The sequence below is a fragment of the Bison bison genome, unplaced genomic scaffold, assembly GCF_000754665.1.
Source record: "Bison bison bison isolate TAMUID 2011002044 unplaced genomic scaffold, Bison_UMD1.0 scf7180017864043, whole genome shotgun sequence".
Taxonomy (NCBI): Eukaryota; Metazoa; Chordata; class Mammalia; order Artiodactyla; family Bovidae; genus Bison; species Bison bison.
In genome coordinates this window covers 2,974,772-2,990,082 of record NW_011494615.1, presented here as the reverse complement: position 1 = coordinate 2,990,082, position 15,311 = coordinate 2,974,772, and the positions used below count along the sequence as shown (strand labels likewise).

General features: G+C 42.9%; 1 protein-coding gene across 1 annotated transcript in view; it reads right to left on the bottom strand.

The window, feature by feature from the left end:
• SCN10A (sodium channel, voltage-gated, type X, alpha subunit) overlaps positions 1-15,311 on the bottom strand; it is an 88,710-nt gene that overhangs the window by 31,231 nt on the left and 42,168 nt on the right. Inside the window, exons 13-14 of the mRNA XM_010835571.1 lie at positions 10,223-10,461; positions 6,920-7,093 (exon numbers count right to left, since the gene is read on the bottom strand). Of these exons, the coding sequence (XP_010833873.1) occupies positions 6,920-7,093; positions 10,223-10,461 (413 nt within the window). The remainder of the gene's footprint in view (positions 1-6,919; positions 7,094-10,222; positions 10,462-15,311) is intronic.

Below are 15,311 nucleotides of genomic sequence, written 5' to 3'. Positions count from 1 at the left end.
CCAATCAGCATGGAATACACTATAAACATAAACCTCTAAGGAAAGTTATGACCAACCTAGATACCATATTCAAAAGCAGAGACATTACTTTGCCAACAAAGGTTCGTCTAGTCAAGGCTATGGTTTTTCCTGTGGTCATGTACGGATGTGAGAGTTGGACTGTGAAGAAGGCTGAGCGCCGAAGAATTGATGCTTTTGAACTGTGGTGTTGGAGCAGACTCTTGAGAGTCCCTTGGACTGCAAGGAGATCCAACCAGTCCATTCTGAAGGAGATCAGCCCTGGGATTTCTTTGGAAGGAATGATGCTAAAGCTGAAACTCCAGTACTTTGGCCACCTCATGCGAAGTGTTGACTCATTGGAAAAGACTCTGATGCTGGCAGGGATTGGGGGCAAGAGGAGAAGGGGACGACAGAGGATGAGATGGCTGGATGGCATCACTGACTCGATGGACGTGAGTCTGAGTGAACTCTGGGAGTTGGTGATGGACAGGGAGGCCTGGCGTGCTGTGATTCTTGGGGTCACAAAGAGTCGGACACGACTGAGCGACTGATCTGATCTGATCTGATCTGATGCTAACTCACAGATTTAGAGACTATCACTCCAACTAGTTGTACTTCTCTTGATTAATGGAGAAATTTGTATGTTGAAGAGAACCATTTCAACAATATCAGATATGTGGCACGGGCTTAATGATCACGTGATGGATAGCAAGGAAACTGACAGAAGGCTTGCAAAGTGTTGATTTGTGTTGCATGGGCAAAATGATTGCCTGTAATAATTTTGGGGTGGATCATGAGCTAGAAGCCCTAGGGGATAGGTCTGTTGAACAGAAACTTAGTATCAGTTGTAATTGGCTACGTTTTAACCAACTCTCTTGTAACCAACTGTTAAGATATTGTAAGGCAGACTTCCCTGGTAGTCCAGTAGTTAAGAATCTGCCTTGCAGTGTGGGGGACACAGGTTTGATCCCTGGTTGGGCAATTAAGATCCCACATGCCAGAAATAGAGAAGAGACTTGTAGACACAGTGGGCGAAGGTGGGGGTGGGACAAATTGAGAGAGTAGCATTGAAACATACACAGTCGTGTCTGACTCTGTGCGACCCCATAGACGGCAGCCCACCAGGCTCCCCCATCCTTGAGATTCTCCAGGCAAGAACACTGGAGTGGGTTGCCATTTCCTTCTCCAGTGCATGAAAGTGAAAAGTGAAAGTGAAGTTGTTCAGTCGTGTCCCACTCTTAGCAACCCCATGGACTACAGCCCACCAGGCTCCTCCGTCCATGGGATTTTCCAGGCAAGAGTACTGGAGTGGGGTGCCATTGTCTTCTCCAAACATACATATTACCATATGTAAAATAGATAGCCAGTGGAAATTCGCTGTATGATGCAGGGAGCTCAACCCAGAGCTCTATGACAATCTAGAAGGTTAGTATGGGGTGGGAGGGGAAGGAGGTTCAAGAGGGAGTGGACATATATGCACCTATGATTGATTCATGTTGTATGTCAGAAATCAACACAACATTGGAAAGCAATTATCTTCCAATTAAATATAAAAATTTTAAAAAGTCCCACCTGCTATGGAGCAACCAAGCCCACAGGCCACAACTACTGAAGCCTGTGCACTCTGAGCCACAGCTGGAGAGTCTGTGTATAAGTCTGTGCGCGCCGACAAAAGATTCCACATGACACAGGGAAGATCCTGCATGCCATAACTAAGTTAACTAATTAATTAAAAAGACTTTATAAGAAATAAATGCGCTCTGGGAATATTTGGCTCATTGATAATAAATAAAAGGAAATAGAATCCAGAAGTTTAATGTATAACTGAATCACTTTGCTGTATGGAAGAAAGTGACATAACATTGCTAACCAACTATACTTCAATTGAAAAAAAAAAGAACCCAGCAGTTTAGAGTCTTGAAGGTTTAGGGAAGTACACTGTTTTAGACCTCAAAGAGTAAGCAATGAGATTAAGTCTTTATGTGCTCAAGACCAGTTAAAGGTTTCAGTGAAATGAAGCACATCTTAGCAAAGATCATATTAATGCTGTAGCCACCCTTTGAGGCAGAGAGATGTGGGGACAAGAAAGCAGAGAAACAGAGCAGAACTGAGAACTTTGCCGAAGAAAGCGCTCTGAGTGTATGACACAGAGAGAGGTCTGAATTCCTCTAAGTTTTGAAGAAATTGTATTACAAAAGAAATCATGAGCCCTGATTGATAAAACCTTTGACTGTGTAAGCTGGTCCTATTTCCACAAGGAGGAGGCAAGCTATGAAGGTTGTGCAGGCCTTCTTCATACATGGCACAGTCCCTTCTAGAAGGAGCTGACTGAATTGCGTAAGACTCCAACTTGAGTGAGGGATATACTTTTATTGGGCTAAGCTACTGAATTTTGGGTATTGCTTGCACAAGTCTTGAATAATTTATAATTGATTAAGTCATACAGCTTTTAAAAAATAAGATAAAATTAAAATACTTAATAAAATAGGAAGCTGGGAAGGGGGAACTGGAATAAAAGTTGTCCTGGAAAGTAAAGATCTTAGCTAACTTCTGACTTTGATTAAGTTAACAATACCTGCTCTCATTCCTAAGGTAACCACTCAAAGAATAGAAACAGAGTATTTCCAAACCAATAAAAGAGAAAAATGGAACAAGGCAAAACAAACAGTTCAAAATAAATCAAGAAGAGAGACAGAACAAAAATGCTAGAACAGAGGAAGCAAATAGAAAACCCAGAATATAATGATAGACACATATCCAAATATATCAGTATTCACCATAAAATAAGCGGGCTAAACGCTTTGGTTAGAAGACAAAAAGTAGATTGTCAGAACTGAATAAGAATCTAAAATCTGTCTACCATTTATAACAGGCATATAAAAACCTTAAAGATACACAAAGGCTGGAAGTAAAAGGATGGATAAAGATATATCAGGCAAATTCTAAACTAGAAGAAAACAGAGTTGCTTCTGAAAGTGAAGTTGCTCAATCGTGTCTGACTCTTTGTGACCCCATGGACGGTAGCCTACCAGGCTCCACGATTCATGGGATTTCCCAGTCAAGAATACTGGAGTGGGCTGCCATTTCCTTCTCCAGGGGATCTTCCCAACCCAGGGATCGAACCTGGGTCTCCTGCGTTGCAGACAGACGCTTTACTGTCTGAGCCAGTTGCTTAATTAACATCAAACAGAAAGCATTTCTAGGGATAAAGAAGGTCCATTCTCTTGGATAAACATTTTACTCTACTGGGAAGATATAATAACTTAAAATATGTATGCATTTAAGAACATAGCCTTAAGGCAGAATCATAAGGAGAAACATACCATGCTGTAATCACAGTGGGAGATATTTTTACACACGACCATCTCAGTAATTGCTACAACAAGCAGACAAAAATAAGCAAGGATATAGAATATCTGGACCATATAATGAACTTTCTCTACTCAGTGGATATATATGCAGAATATTGCACCCTACAACTGCAGAAGATACTTTTTTCAAGCACATAAGGAATATTTTCACTGTACTGAGCCAAAAGGAGATTATTAATAAATTTCAAAGCATTGAAATCATACCGTGTATGTTCTCTGAGCACAATACAATCAAGCTGGAACTCCATGGTATAAAGAATTACCACATACATTCAGAATTAAGAACCATGCTTCTAATTAACCTTTGAATCACAGAATAAATCACATTTGAAATTAGGCAATATTTAAAATCAAAAATATGGAAAATTCTACCTATTAAAGCAGTTCTTAGAAGGAAATTGAAATCTTCAATGAATAGATTGGAAAAGAAAAAAGGTTGAAAATTCTGTCTTAAGAAGTTAGAAAAAATAAAATATGTAGAACAGAGGATGCAATTATGCAGGATTAATTGAAATAGAAAACATCAATGAAGTAGAGAGGATCAACAAGATGAAAGTTGGTTCTTTGAAAAGACTAATAAAATTGATGATCTTTGGCAAGACAAAGCAAATAAGAGAAAGCACAAATCACTATTTTTAAAAAAAGAAAAAGATAGCAAATACACATGATATGGAACATTAAAAGATAACAGCATAGCATATACAACTTTATGCCAATAAACTTGAAAATTCAGATAAGAAGGGGAAATTTTTAGAAAAAGCATAACTTACCAAAACCAATTGGAGAAACAGAAAATCTGACTAGTTTCACAGACATTAAGAAAATTCCATCAGTAATGGAAAATCTTGACCTCCAGATGGTTTCATTATTGAATTCTACTATACATATAAGAAGCAAATAATTCCAATCTTACCCAAAGATTGGGTGTAGAAAGAGAGGAATATTCCTCACCTCTTTTTATGGAGATTAGGATAACCTTGATATCCTAATCTTTATTTTTATGGAGATTAGGATAACCTTGAAGCTCCAGTACTTTGGCCACATGATATGAAGAGCCAACTCATTAGAAAAGATCCTGATGCTGGGAAAGATTAAAAGCAGGAGAAGGGGATGAGATGGTTGGATGGCATCACCGACTCAATGGACATGAGTTTGAACAAGCTCCGGGAGATGGTGAAGGACAGAGAAGCCTGGCATGCTGCAGTCCATGGGGTCACAAAGTCGGACACACTGAGTGACTGAACAACAAGGATGACCTTGATAACCTGGATACTAAAATCTAGCAAGGACAATGAAAGTAAAGAAAATTACAGGCCAAATATTACTCATCAATATTGATGCAAATTAAAAAAAATTATTAGTGACCTGAATTTTCCAATGTATATATAAAAAAAATCATGATCAAGTTGGGTTTGTCCCAGGAATGCAAGGCTGATTTAACATTAGAAAATCAATTAGTATAATTCCCCACTTTAACAGATTAGTGAAAATCATGTGATTATCTTAATCATGCAGAACAACTGTCTGATAAAATTAAACATCCAGTCATGATTAATATTCTTAACAAAAGAGAGCCTCCTAAACTGATAAAAAAAAATCTGCCACAAATATCAGACATGCTGAAATACTGAAAGCATTTTCTTTGAGATCAGGAAAACAGCAAGAATGTCTGCTGTTAACACTTCTTTTCAATAGTGTACTGGATGTCCTACCCAGCACAGTAATGTAATAAAAAGAACCAAATGGCATAAAGATTAGAAAAGAAACAAAGCTCATCATTTGCATATGATATGATTGTGTTAACAGATTTAAAAGACTGCATAGATAAATCATGAGACTTAATAAGAGAGCTATCTGATACAAAATATTAAATAGCAAAACGTTAGCAAAAAAAAAAACTGGAAAAGAACATTTAAAAAGAGATTTCACTTGAAATAGCATAATGAAGTAGGGAATATCTAGGAATATATCTAACAAAAAATATGCAGGAAGTCCCTCATGGAGAAATTGTAAAACTATTGAAAGGCTAAAATAAATGGATTGTGTGCCATTTTCATGGATCAGAAGATTACATAACATAAAGGTTACGTTTTTTTTCCCCAAACTGATCTAGGTATTATTACAATCCCAACAGAAAAAAACAACAACAAAATTTTGTGTGTGTGGGTGTGTAACTCGGCAAGTTGATTCTAAAATGAGTATGAAGTACAGGGGCCATGGTAGCCTTTTTTTGGCACTTAGAGCAGCTTGTCGGAGAAGGCGATGGCACCCCACTCCAGTACTCTTGCCTGGAAAACCCCATGGACGGGAGAGCCTGGTAGGCTGCAGTCCATGGGGTCGCTAAGAGTCAGACACGACTGAGCGACTTCACTTTCACTTTTTGCTTTCATGCATTGGAGAAGGAAATGGCAACCCACTCCAGTGTTCTTGCCTGGAGAATCCCAGGGACGGGGGAGCCTGGTGGGCTGCTGTCTATGGGGTCGCACAGAGTCGGACACGACTGAAGCGACTTAGCAGTAGCAGAGTAGCTTGCGGGACTTTAGTTCCTGGAGCAGGAATTGAACTCTGGCCCCCAGCAGTGAAAGGGTGGAATCCTAATCACTGGACCATCAGGGAATTCCTGGGGCCACAATATTCTTGAAGAAATAAAACAAGGTGGGTGACTTGCCTTACAGACACAGATGCCATGGGGACATCTCTTTTGTTAAAATAGGGGAACCCCTTCAGTAGAGGGCATCCCAGGGCTGAGCTGGGAGAAGAGCTTGGATGAGAGACTAGTAGCAGATGGTTTTTGAGGTGGGTGAGACATTGGGGCGGTGATTTGGGGACCCAGGGAAATTGTGTGCCATTTTCATGGATCAGAAGATTACATAACATAAAGGTTACATTTTTTTCCCCCAAACTGATCTAGGTATTATTACAATCCCAACAAAACAACAACAACAACAATTTTGTGTGTGTGGGTGTGTAACTCAGCAAGTTGATTCTAAAATGAATATGAAGTACAGGGGCCATGGTAGCCTTTTTTTGAGATGGGGTTGGGGGGACTCGAGTTAGGCAGCCTGGCTTCGAAATGCACATCTGAGGCTCACTCAGCAGCGGGGAGACTGCGTTAGCACTTAACCAGTCTGTCTCAGTTTGCCTCATCTCTGTGGGGGTAGTAAAAGCAACTCTGTCCAGGTGATGTAAGCCTAAAATGAGGCGAGTTATGTTGAGGCTTTAGCTTTGTGCTTCATGTATTGCCAGGGCTCAGGAAACAGTAGCTGCTGTGATTATCATCTACTGTATTTGACAAGAGAACAACGGGGTGCTGAGCATTCCCCTCTTGGGGCAGATGAGGGGGCTCAGGAGAGGGAAGGCTCGCCCCCATTCTAAGAAGTGGAAAGCACCAAGTCTCCCAGGAGCCGCACCCCACATCCTCCCACAGGGACGGAAGAGGAAGAGGGAGCCGGCAGGTGGGGTCCCCAAAGGACAGAGTCTGTTTCCAGCAGAGAGCCTGCCTGGATGTCCGGGCGGGGGTTCCCCAAATCGCCAAAAGAGCACATTACCAGGCGGAAGGTCCGCAGCACCGTCAGGCTCCCCTTCCGGGCCGCGCCCAGCTCTATCAGGCTCACGGTGACAATGATGCAGTCAAATATGTTCCACTTCTTCTGGAAGTAATAGTAGGGGTCCAAGGCTATGATTTTGAAGACCATTTCAGCAGTAAAAAACACGGTAAATACCTGCAGACAGAAACAGGATTCATCTCAGCGGGGTCTGTGAGGTTGTGGCCAATGACAAGCAGGGCAGGGGAGAAATGTCTTGTTTATAGAGTGGCAAATCCTTTTACTTCATTTTTATTCACTTTCTGTATCATCTGCAGACTCCTAAAGGATGAGGGATGGGAACACTCAGTGAGGCAGCATAGAGCAATCCATGGACCAGTGCTCAGGTAATATGCATTAGGGTTTCCAGGCTTCAGTGTTGGACACAGAGTAAGTGGATAATCATTAGGACAATAATTATTATATAATTATGTAAATAAGAAGTCAATCTGGTTCAGTTGTTTAAAAGCAGGGATTGTGGGGCAACATAGGCCCAGATAAAAACACCAACTCAGCCATTTCTAGCTTGTATGAGCTTGGAAAAGGAATGCATCCTCTATACTTCATTTTCCTCATCTGTATGATGGGTTTTGGGCTTCCCTGGTGGCTCACTGGTAAAGAATCCGCCTGTCAATGCAGGAGACCTGGGTTCGATCCCTGGGTTGGGAAGATCCCCTGGAGAAGGGAATGGCAAACCACTCCAGTGTTCTTGCCTGGGAAATCCCATGGACAGAGGAGCCTGGCGGGCTACAGTCCACGGGGTCACAAAGAGTCAGAGAGGACTGAGCGACTGAGCAACAACACTGTGATGGGCTTAAGTGAGATAATGCATATGCAGTTCTTAGCAAAGGTCCCAGCAGACAGCTGGTCATTAATCAATAATAGCTATTAGCAGAAACAATAATGATACATTGTCTCTAAGATTCTTTCAGCTCTAAGTATCTTTAATGGTCTTAGGCAGGACAGAATTGTGATGTTGAAAGAGGTTAGGGCCAGGCTCAGGTCACGCAACAACCAGCAGGGAAAGGAGGAGACAGGTAAGGAAGAAACCGGAGACCAGGGCCAGGAGTTTTCTTTCATTTGCTCTCATCAGAGCTTCTTGCCAGCCTGGCAAACAGAGGCAGCTACATCCCTTCTACAGAGAAGGAAATGACTGAGAGTTTAAGGGACTTTCCTGATGCCATAAGACTACACCTGTGAGATGCAAAGAGCATCCATGAGTGTCCTTTGTAGGCGAGTCAGTGTGGCGTGGTGTGGTGTGTTGGGGGGTGAGGTCCTGTGCCCTAGAGAGACCTTGGTCGCCTCTGGCTCCACTCTCACCATCTGTGTTACCTTGGCAAGATCCTTAACCTCTCTGGGTCTTAATGCTCTCTTTTGGGCTGTGAGGTGGTGATAACCTCATGGCCCTGTTGCAATGCTGAGATAATATTTACAAAGCACCTGACTTACAATAAACACCACACAGTGCCTGCCTTTCTTTTTGAAAAACGACTCTGGACTCTGTCACAGCAGTAAAGGCCTTTGGTCTTTCTTGCCTTAACTTCTCCAACTGTAAAATCAAATGTGGGCTCAGAGATCTCTTCCATAGGACCCTTGGGGTCTATGATGACTCTTGGCAATAAGCTCTCCCTTCTCTTTCCCTTTCCCCTTTTCAGATCAACTTTAAATAGAATATGTCTTCTTAGCCTGCATGCTGGGGCTTCCCAGGAAGTTCAGCTGGAGAATTTGCCTGCAACACAGGAGACCCCAGTTCTGTTTCTGGGTTGGGAACATGCCCTGGGGGAGGGCATGGTAACTCACTCCAGTATTCTAGCCTGGTGGGCTACAGTCCATGGGGCCGCAAAGAGTCGGACATGATGGAGCAACTGAGCGTAGCCTAGCACAGCACAGGGCAGCACAGTGCAGCAGCCTGCTTGCTGCTGAAACGCAAGGCACGCTGGCTCCACAGTGTCCCAGAACTGACCGGCCTCCTTTTTACATCCATGAATTCTGGGGAGAGGAGAGATTTCTAGAGAAGTCACATTTCCTCTGGGACACCTCTATCTACCTGTCTGCAGCCTGCAAGGAGCTAGAAGAGCTGTATGGTCCTGGTGGACCTAGTAAGCCGCCCAGTGGAGTGGACACTGGGGGGGACATGGAGGCAGGACCCCGACCTCTCAGCTTCCGCTTTTCTTGTGTGCATGTGTGTGGCCCTTTGCTCTGGTGCAATTCTCATATACTCACATACACACACGTACACTCACATGCACAATCGCTCCCTCACACACACACACACACACAAGCAGTCCTGTAAAGGGGATTAACACTCAAGAGCTGAGAAGTGTGAGCTTCAGAGCCAGTTGGCCTGGGTTCCAATCTTGATGCTACCACTTGCTCACCTCTAGGACCTCGGGCAAATTATTTAACCTCCAGCACCTCGGTTCTTCCATCTGTGAAAGGGCATAATAATAGCACCTACTATATCGGGGTTTTTTTGTGAAAATAAAATGAGATAACCCATGAGAAGCATCTGAGGTTATGTGGGGTCTGAAGTAGGTGGTCAAATAAAGTTGGCTATTATTACTGTGGGGACACGGGCTGATACTTGAGTCTGATACTTTACTCAGCATGTAGGGAAATCTGGTACGGATTTTATCTTGTTAAAAGGAAATAATACTAAAAAGTTACGGAGGAAAATTTAAAGGAGAGTCCTGTCTAAACCCGATTTAAAAAAAAAGTTTGGACTCCCTGATGCTTACATGATGACAGCAACCACAGGCCCAGGCTCCCGCCCTCTCTTTATTTTTCCCTCCCTCCCGCCCCCTTTTGGCTCTTAGAGGACAGAACTGGAAAACTGCAGCCACTGTGTTTTGTGGTCACAAAAGCCATAGAGTTGGAAGGAAATTTGCAAGTCCGTAAGCTGTTTCCAGATGGGAAAGTGGCATTTCTCGTCATTTCAAGGTAGAGGCAGCTGCAATCCCAAGAATTCAGTGGGGTGGGGGTGGGGTTTCCTAAGTTCTGTAAAGGGGGGAGGGGGATCTGCTGCCCCTAGGTCAGGGCTCTTGCAGTCCACCTCCCTGGACTGTTTATCTGAAAGCAATTCCCACCAGCATAGCCTGGTCCTCCAGACTTGACTTTCTGTGCTCAGTGTCCACGCATCTCCCACACTGTTTCCTTGCTCTCAGCCAGCTAGATCAACACTCCAGTGACTGAGGGCATGCCACGACCCTACCCAGAGCCGCCCCAGCCCTGACAGCGTGGGCAGCGGCTGCCAGGGCACTCACTCACAATGTTGCCAATCTGGAGCATGGCTTCGAAGGCGGGGCTCATGCCATAGTGCTCCATGGCCATGAAGACGGTGTTCACCACGATGCACAGGGTGATGGTGAGCTCTGCAAAGGGGTCCATCACAATTGCGAAGAGAAGCGTCTTGAGCTTCACCCATGTGGGGCAGCAATCCCAGATAAGATACTTCTGAGCCAAGCTGGTCAAGCAGGGTGGGCACCTCTGTTTAGACTCCTCGAGTTCTGCATCACAGGTGTGGTCAGTGATAACTATCAGCCAGGCGTGGACTCAGACCCCCACCCCATGGCCAGCGCCCAGACCTTGTAATTACTAATAACTCCCACCTCCCACCTCCACTTCCGCGCTCACCCTCTTTCGCTCTGATTGCCGTTTCCTGTAGTCTAGCAAGTGCACCCCAACCTCTGTCCCCATTTGGTCCTTCAAACCATGGACTGTACACTTTTTAACTGCTTTGCTTCATAGAGGTCATGTCTTTGCTTCTCAACTTACCCAGATCAGATTTCATGTCTATCCCTCCTTATACTCCCTTGCAACCCTGAGTTCCCTTGCCAGCTCCTCCTCCATTGTACTTTCCTGGCAAAACCCCAACTCTGAACAAACTCAACATGCAGACAATTCTGTACCTGCACCCAACCTACTGAACTGGGTTAGAAAAAAATAACAAAACTATGTTGACTGCTCCCAGCTTGTAACCGCCCAGAATCCTGCTGTGTTTCTCCATTTCAGTCCTTCAGTCTTCCAAACCTGCATTTCTCACTACCTCCCCTCTCCTCCAACTTCTGCCTCCTCCTCTCTAATTCTCACTCTCTGCTGATGAGTAATTATTAAATAGTTATCCATGAGGAAAGATAACATGAGAGTGCATACACATTGTTGTTACTGGAATAGGTACACATTTTTCAAAACACAAACACAGGTATGCAAAAAATGTGACTTAAGGGTTTTTTTTCCCCTGTAACTAAATTCAATTTATGCATCAAGTCCCCAACTAGGGGACTTAATTTTGGTTAATTCAAAGTCTGTTACTACTCATTATCTAATGTTGTGTCTGAGTTCTGGGGATCTCAAGGTTGGTGGAGGGTTGAGCTGGTCCTTAGTCATTGCCAAGTGTGTTTCACATGAGTCATCAATGTCCCCATCTGACAGCTGATGGGAGAGCCAAGGAAATGGCTATTCCCTGTTTAACTCTCATTCATCTCCTTCTGTAGTCTTAAGTGGGAACAAAGGGATCATCCAAATACTCTCCTGTAATGCCAGGGCCACAGGGCAACCCGTGAGGTTGCCTCAGGCCCTCTCTATGCAGATATGTTATTGGCTCATTCTACCCTACAGTTATGCTGTGCCAGGTATGCAAGTCTCTCTCTAAGACTTGCTACCTCTGGGTCCACCTAGAAAGTAAGGCATTGATCGGCTGTTTTCAAGTCCCTCAGATTTTTTTCTTTCTTTATTTTTTGGGTGTCTATTGTCCACCATGTCCTCCCCTGCAATGAGAATTCAGCCCAGGACTGGGTGGAGAGCCAGGGCCCCTTCTCAGGGACACACCAACATCCAAGCTCCCTTCTCCCTCCTCCAGCATAGGACATTTTAAAATTGTCCAGAGGGGATAAATAACTGGATGTGACTAAGGCCATGCTTTCCACACCCTGAGGCAAAACAAAGGCTGGATAAGAAGACAGGTCTTATACTCAGGGTAAGAAAGATACAGCCATGCTCTTTGGGAACTCAAGTGCCAGGTGGCCACTCTCTTCCTCCATCTCTTGGTTTGCTGTCAGCAATTAGAACTTGGATCCATCCTTGGGGAGACTGAGTGGATTCCTACCTGATTGATGGAACCCTAATTAATAAGTATTTAGTAACCTTAACAATTAATTTACTGAAATTGCCTTCTAACACTCAGCATGAGCCTGAGACAGAAATTAAGTTATAAGATGTAAAAGTTACAGCCATGAAATATACTGGAACAATTTTTCCATGTTTGAAAACTCAAGACTGTTAAATTTCTTGCAAACCTGAGTGGTAGCTTGAAATTCTCCAGTGCATGTTAGATCACTTTTTCCCCCCACACTGCATGGTATGTGGAAATTCCCCAACCAAAAATTGAACCCATGCCCCTCCTTCCCATGCAGTGGCAGTGTGGAGTCTCAACCACTGGACCACCAGGGAAGTTCTACATCACTTTTAAAAATCTAATTTGTGAATACATATGAAGCAGATAAAGAACAATATTGCATAGGAACCTGGAATGTTAGATTCATAAATCAAGGTAAATTGGACATGGTCAAATAGATGACAAGATTGAACATCAGCATCTTAGCAATCAGTGAACTAAAATGGATGGGAATGGGAGAATTTAATTCAGATGACCATTCTATCTACTACTGTGGGCAAGAATCCCTTAGAAGAAATGGAGCAGCCCTCATTGTCAACAAAAGAGTCCAAAACACAGTACTTGGGTGTCACCCCAAAAAAGACAGAATGATCTTATTCTGTTTCTAAGGCAAACACTCAACATCACAAAAATCCAAGTTGATACCCCAAACACTAATGCCAAAGAAGCTGAAGTTGACCAGTTTTATGAAGACCTACAACACCTTCTAGAACTAACACCAAAAAAAAAGATGTCCTTTTCAACATAGGGGATTAAAATGCAAAATAGGAAGTCAAGAGATGCCCAGAAAAACAGGAAAGTTTGGCCTTGAAGTACAAAATGAAGCAGGGCAAAGGCTAACAGAGTTTTGTCAAGGGAACATGCTAGTCATAGCAAACATCCATCCCAACAAACCAAGAAATGACTCTACACATGGACATCACCAGATGGTCAATACCAAAGTCAGATTGATTGCATTCTTTGCTGCTGAAGATGGAGAAGCTCTATATGAGGCCTGGAGCTGACTGCAGCTCAAATCATGAGCTCCTTATTGAAAATTCAGGCTTAAGTTGAAGAAAGTATGGAAAACCACCAGGCCACTCAGGTATGACCTAAATCAAGTCCCTTATAATTATACAGTGAAGGTGGCAAATAGATTCAAGGGATTCGATCTGGTAGACAGAGTGTCTGAATAACTATGGATGGAGGTTCATAACAATGTACAAGAGGCAGTCTCCAAAACCATCCCAAAGAAAATGAAAGGCAAGAAGGCAAAGTGGTTGTCTAAAGAGGCTTTACAAATAGTTGAGGGAAGAAGGGAAGTGAAAGGCAAGGGAGAAATGCAAAGATATACCCAATTGAATGCAGAGTTCCAGAGAATAGCAAGGAGAGATAAGAAGGCCTTCTTAAATGAGCAATGCAAAGAAATAGAGGAAAACAACAGAATGGGAAAGACTAGAGATCTTGTCAAGAAAACTGGAGATATCAAGGGAACATTTCATGCAATAAGAGGCATGATAAAGGACAGAAATGGTAAGGACATAACAGAAGCAGAAGAGGTTAAGAAGAGGTGGCAAGAATACACAGAAGAACTATACCAAAAAGGTCTTAAGACCTGGATAACCATGATGGTGTGGTCACTCACCTAGAGCTCATCCTGGAGTGTGAAGTTAAGTGGGCCTTAGGAAGTGTTACTACAAACAAAGCTAGTGGAGGTGATGGAATTCCCATTGAGCTATTTAAAATTCTAAATGATGATGCTGTTCAAGTGTTGCAATATGGCAGCAACTTTGGAAAACTCAACAGTGGCCCCAGGATGGGAAAAGGTCAGTTTTCATTCCAATCCCAAAGAAAGGCAATGCCAAAGAATGTTCCAACTACCATGCAATTGCATTCACTTCAGTGCTAGCAAGGTTATGCTCAGAATCTTTCAAGTTAGGCTTTAGCAGTACATGAACCAAGAACTTCCAGATGTGCAAGCTGGGTTTAGAAAAGGCAGAGATCAAATTGTCAATATTCGCTGGATCATGAAGAAAGCAGGAGAATTCCAGAAAAGCATGTACTTCTGCTTTGTTGACTATGCTAAAGTCTTTGACTGTATGGATAACAACAAATTGTAGAAAATTCTTAAAGAGATGGAATACCAGACCATCTTACCTGTCTCCTGGGAAACCTGTATGTGGGTCAAGAAAAGTGACAGCTAGAACTGGGCATGGAGCAACTGACTGGTTTCAAATTGGGAAAGGAGTACATCGAGGCTTATTTAACTTACATGTAGAGTACATCATTCAAAATGCTGGGCTGGATGAATCACAAACTGGAATCAAGATTATTGGGAAAAATATCAACAACCTCAGATATGCAGATGATACCACTGTAATGGCAGAAAGTTAAGAGGAACCAAAGAGCCTCTTGATGAAAGTGAAAGAGGAGAGTGAAAAAGCTGGCTTAAAACTCAACATTGAGAAAACTAAAATCAAGGCATCCAGTCCTCTCACTTCAGGGCAAATAGATGGGGAAAAAGTGGAAACAGTGACAGACTTTATTTTCTTGGGTTCCAAAATCACTGCAGATGGTGACTGCATCCATGAAACTATAACAAAACTAGACAGCGTATTAAAAAGCAGAGACATCACTTTGCCGACAAAGGGCCATATAGTCAAAGCTATGGTTTTTCCAGTAGTCATGTATGGATGTGAGAGTTGGAATATAAAGAAGACTGAGCACCAAAGAATTGATGCTTATGCTTATGAAGTGTGGTGCTGGAGAAGACTCTTCAGAGTCCCTTGGACAGCAAGATCAAACCAGTCAATCCTAAAGGAAATCAACCCTGAGTATTCATTGGAAGAACTGATGCTGAAGCTGAAGCTCCAATATTTTGGCCACATGATGTGAACAGCTGACTCATTGGAAAAGACCCGGTTGCTTGGAAATATTGAAGGCAGAAGGAGAAGGGGGTGTCAGAGGATGAGATGGTTAGATAGCATCACAAACTCAATGGACATGAATTTGAGCAAACTCCAGGGAATAGTGGAAGACAGAGGACCTGGCATCTTGCATTCCATGGGGTCGCGAAGAGTCAAACACAACTTAGGAACTGAACAACAACAAAATAAAGCAGATGTTAATTTGAATACGAAAGGAACTAGAGGATTTCATTCACAGGATTCTATTATTTTTGAAAATTTATCCACATTTAAAAAA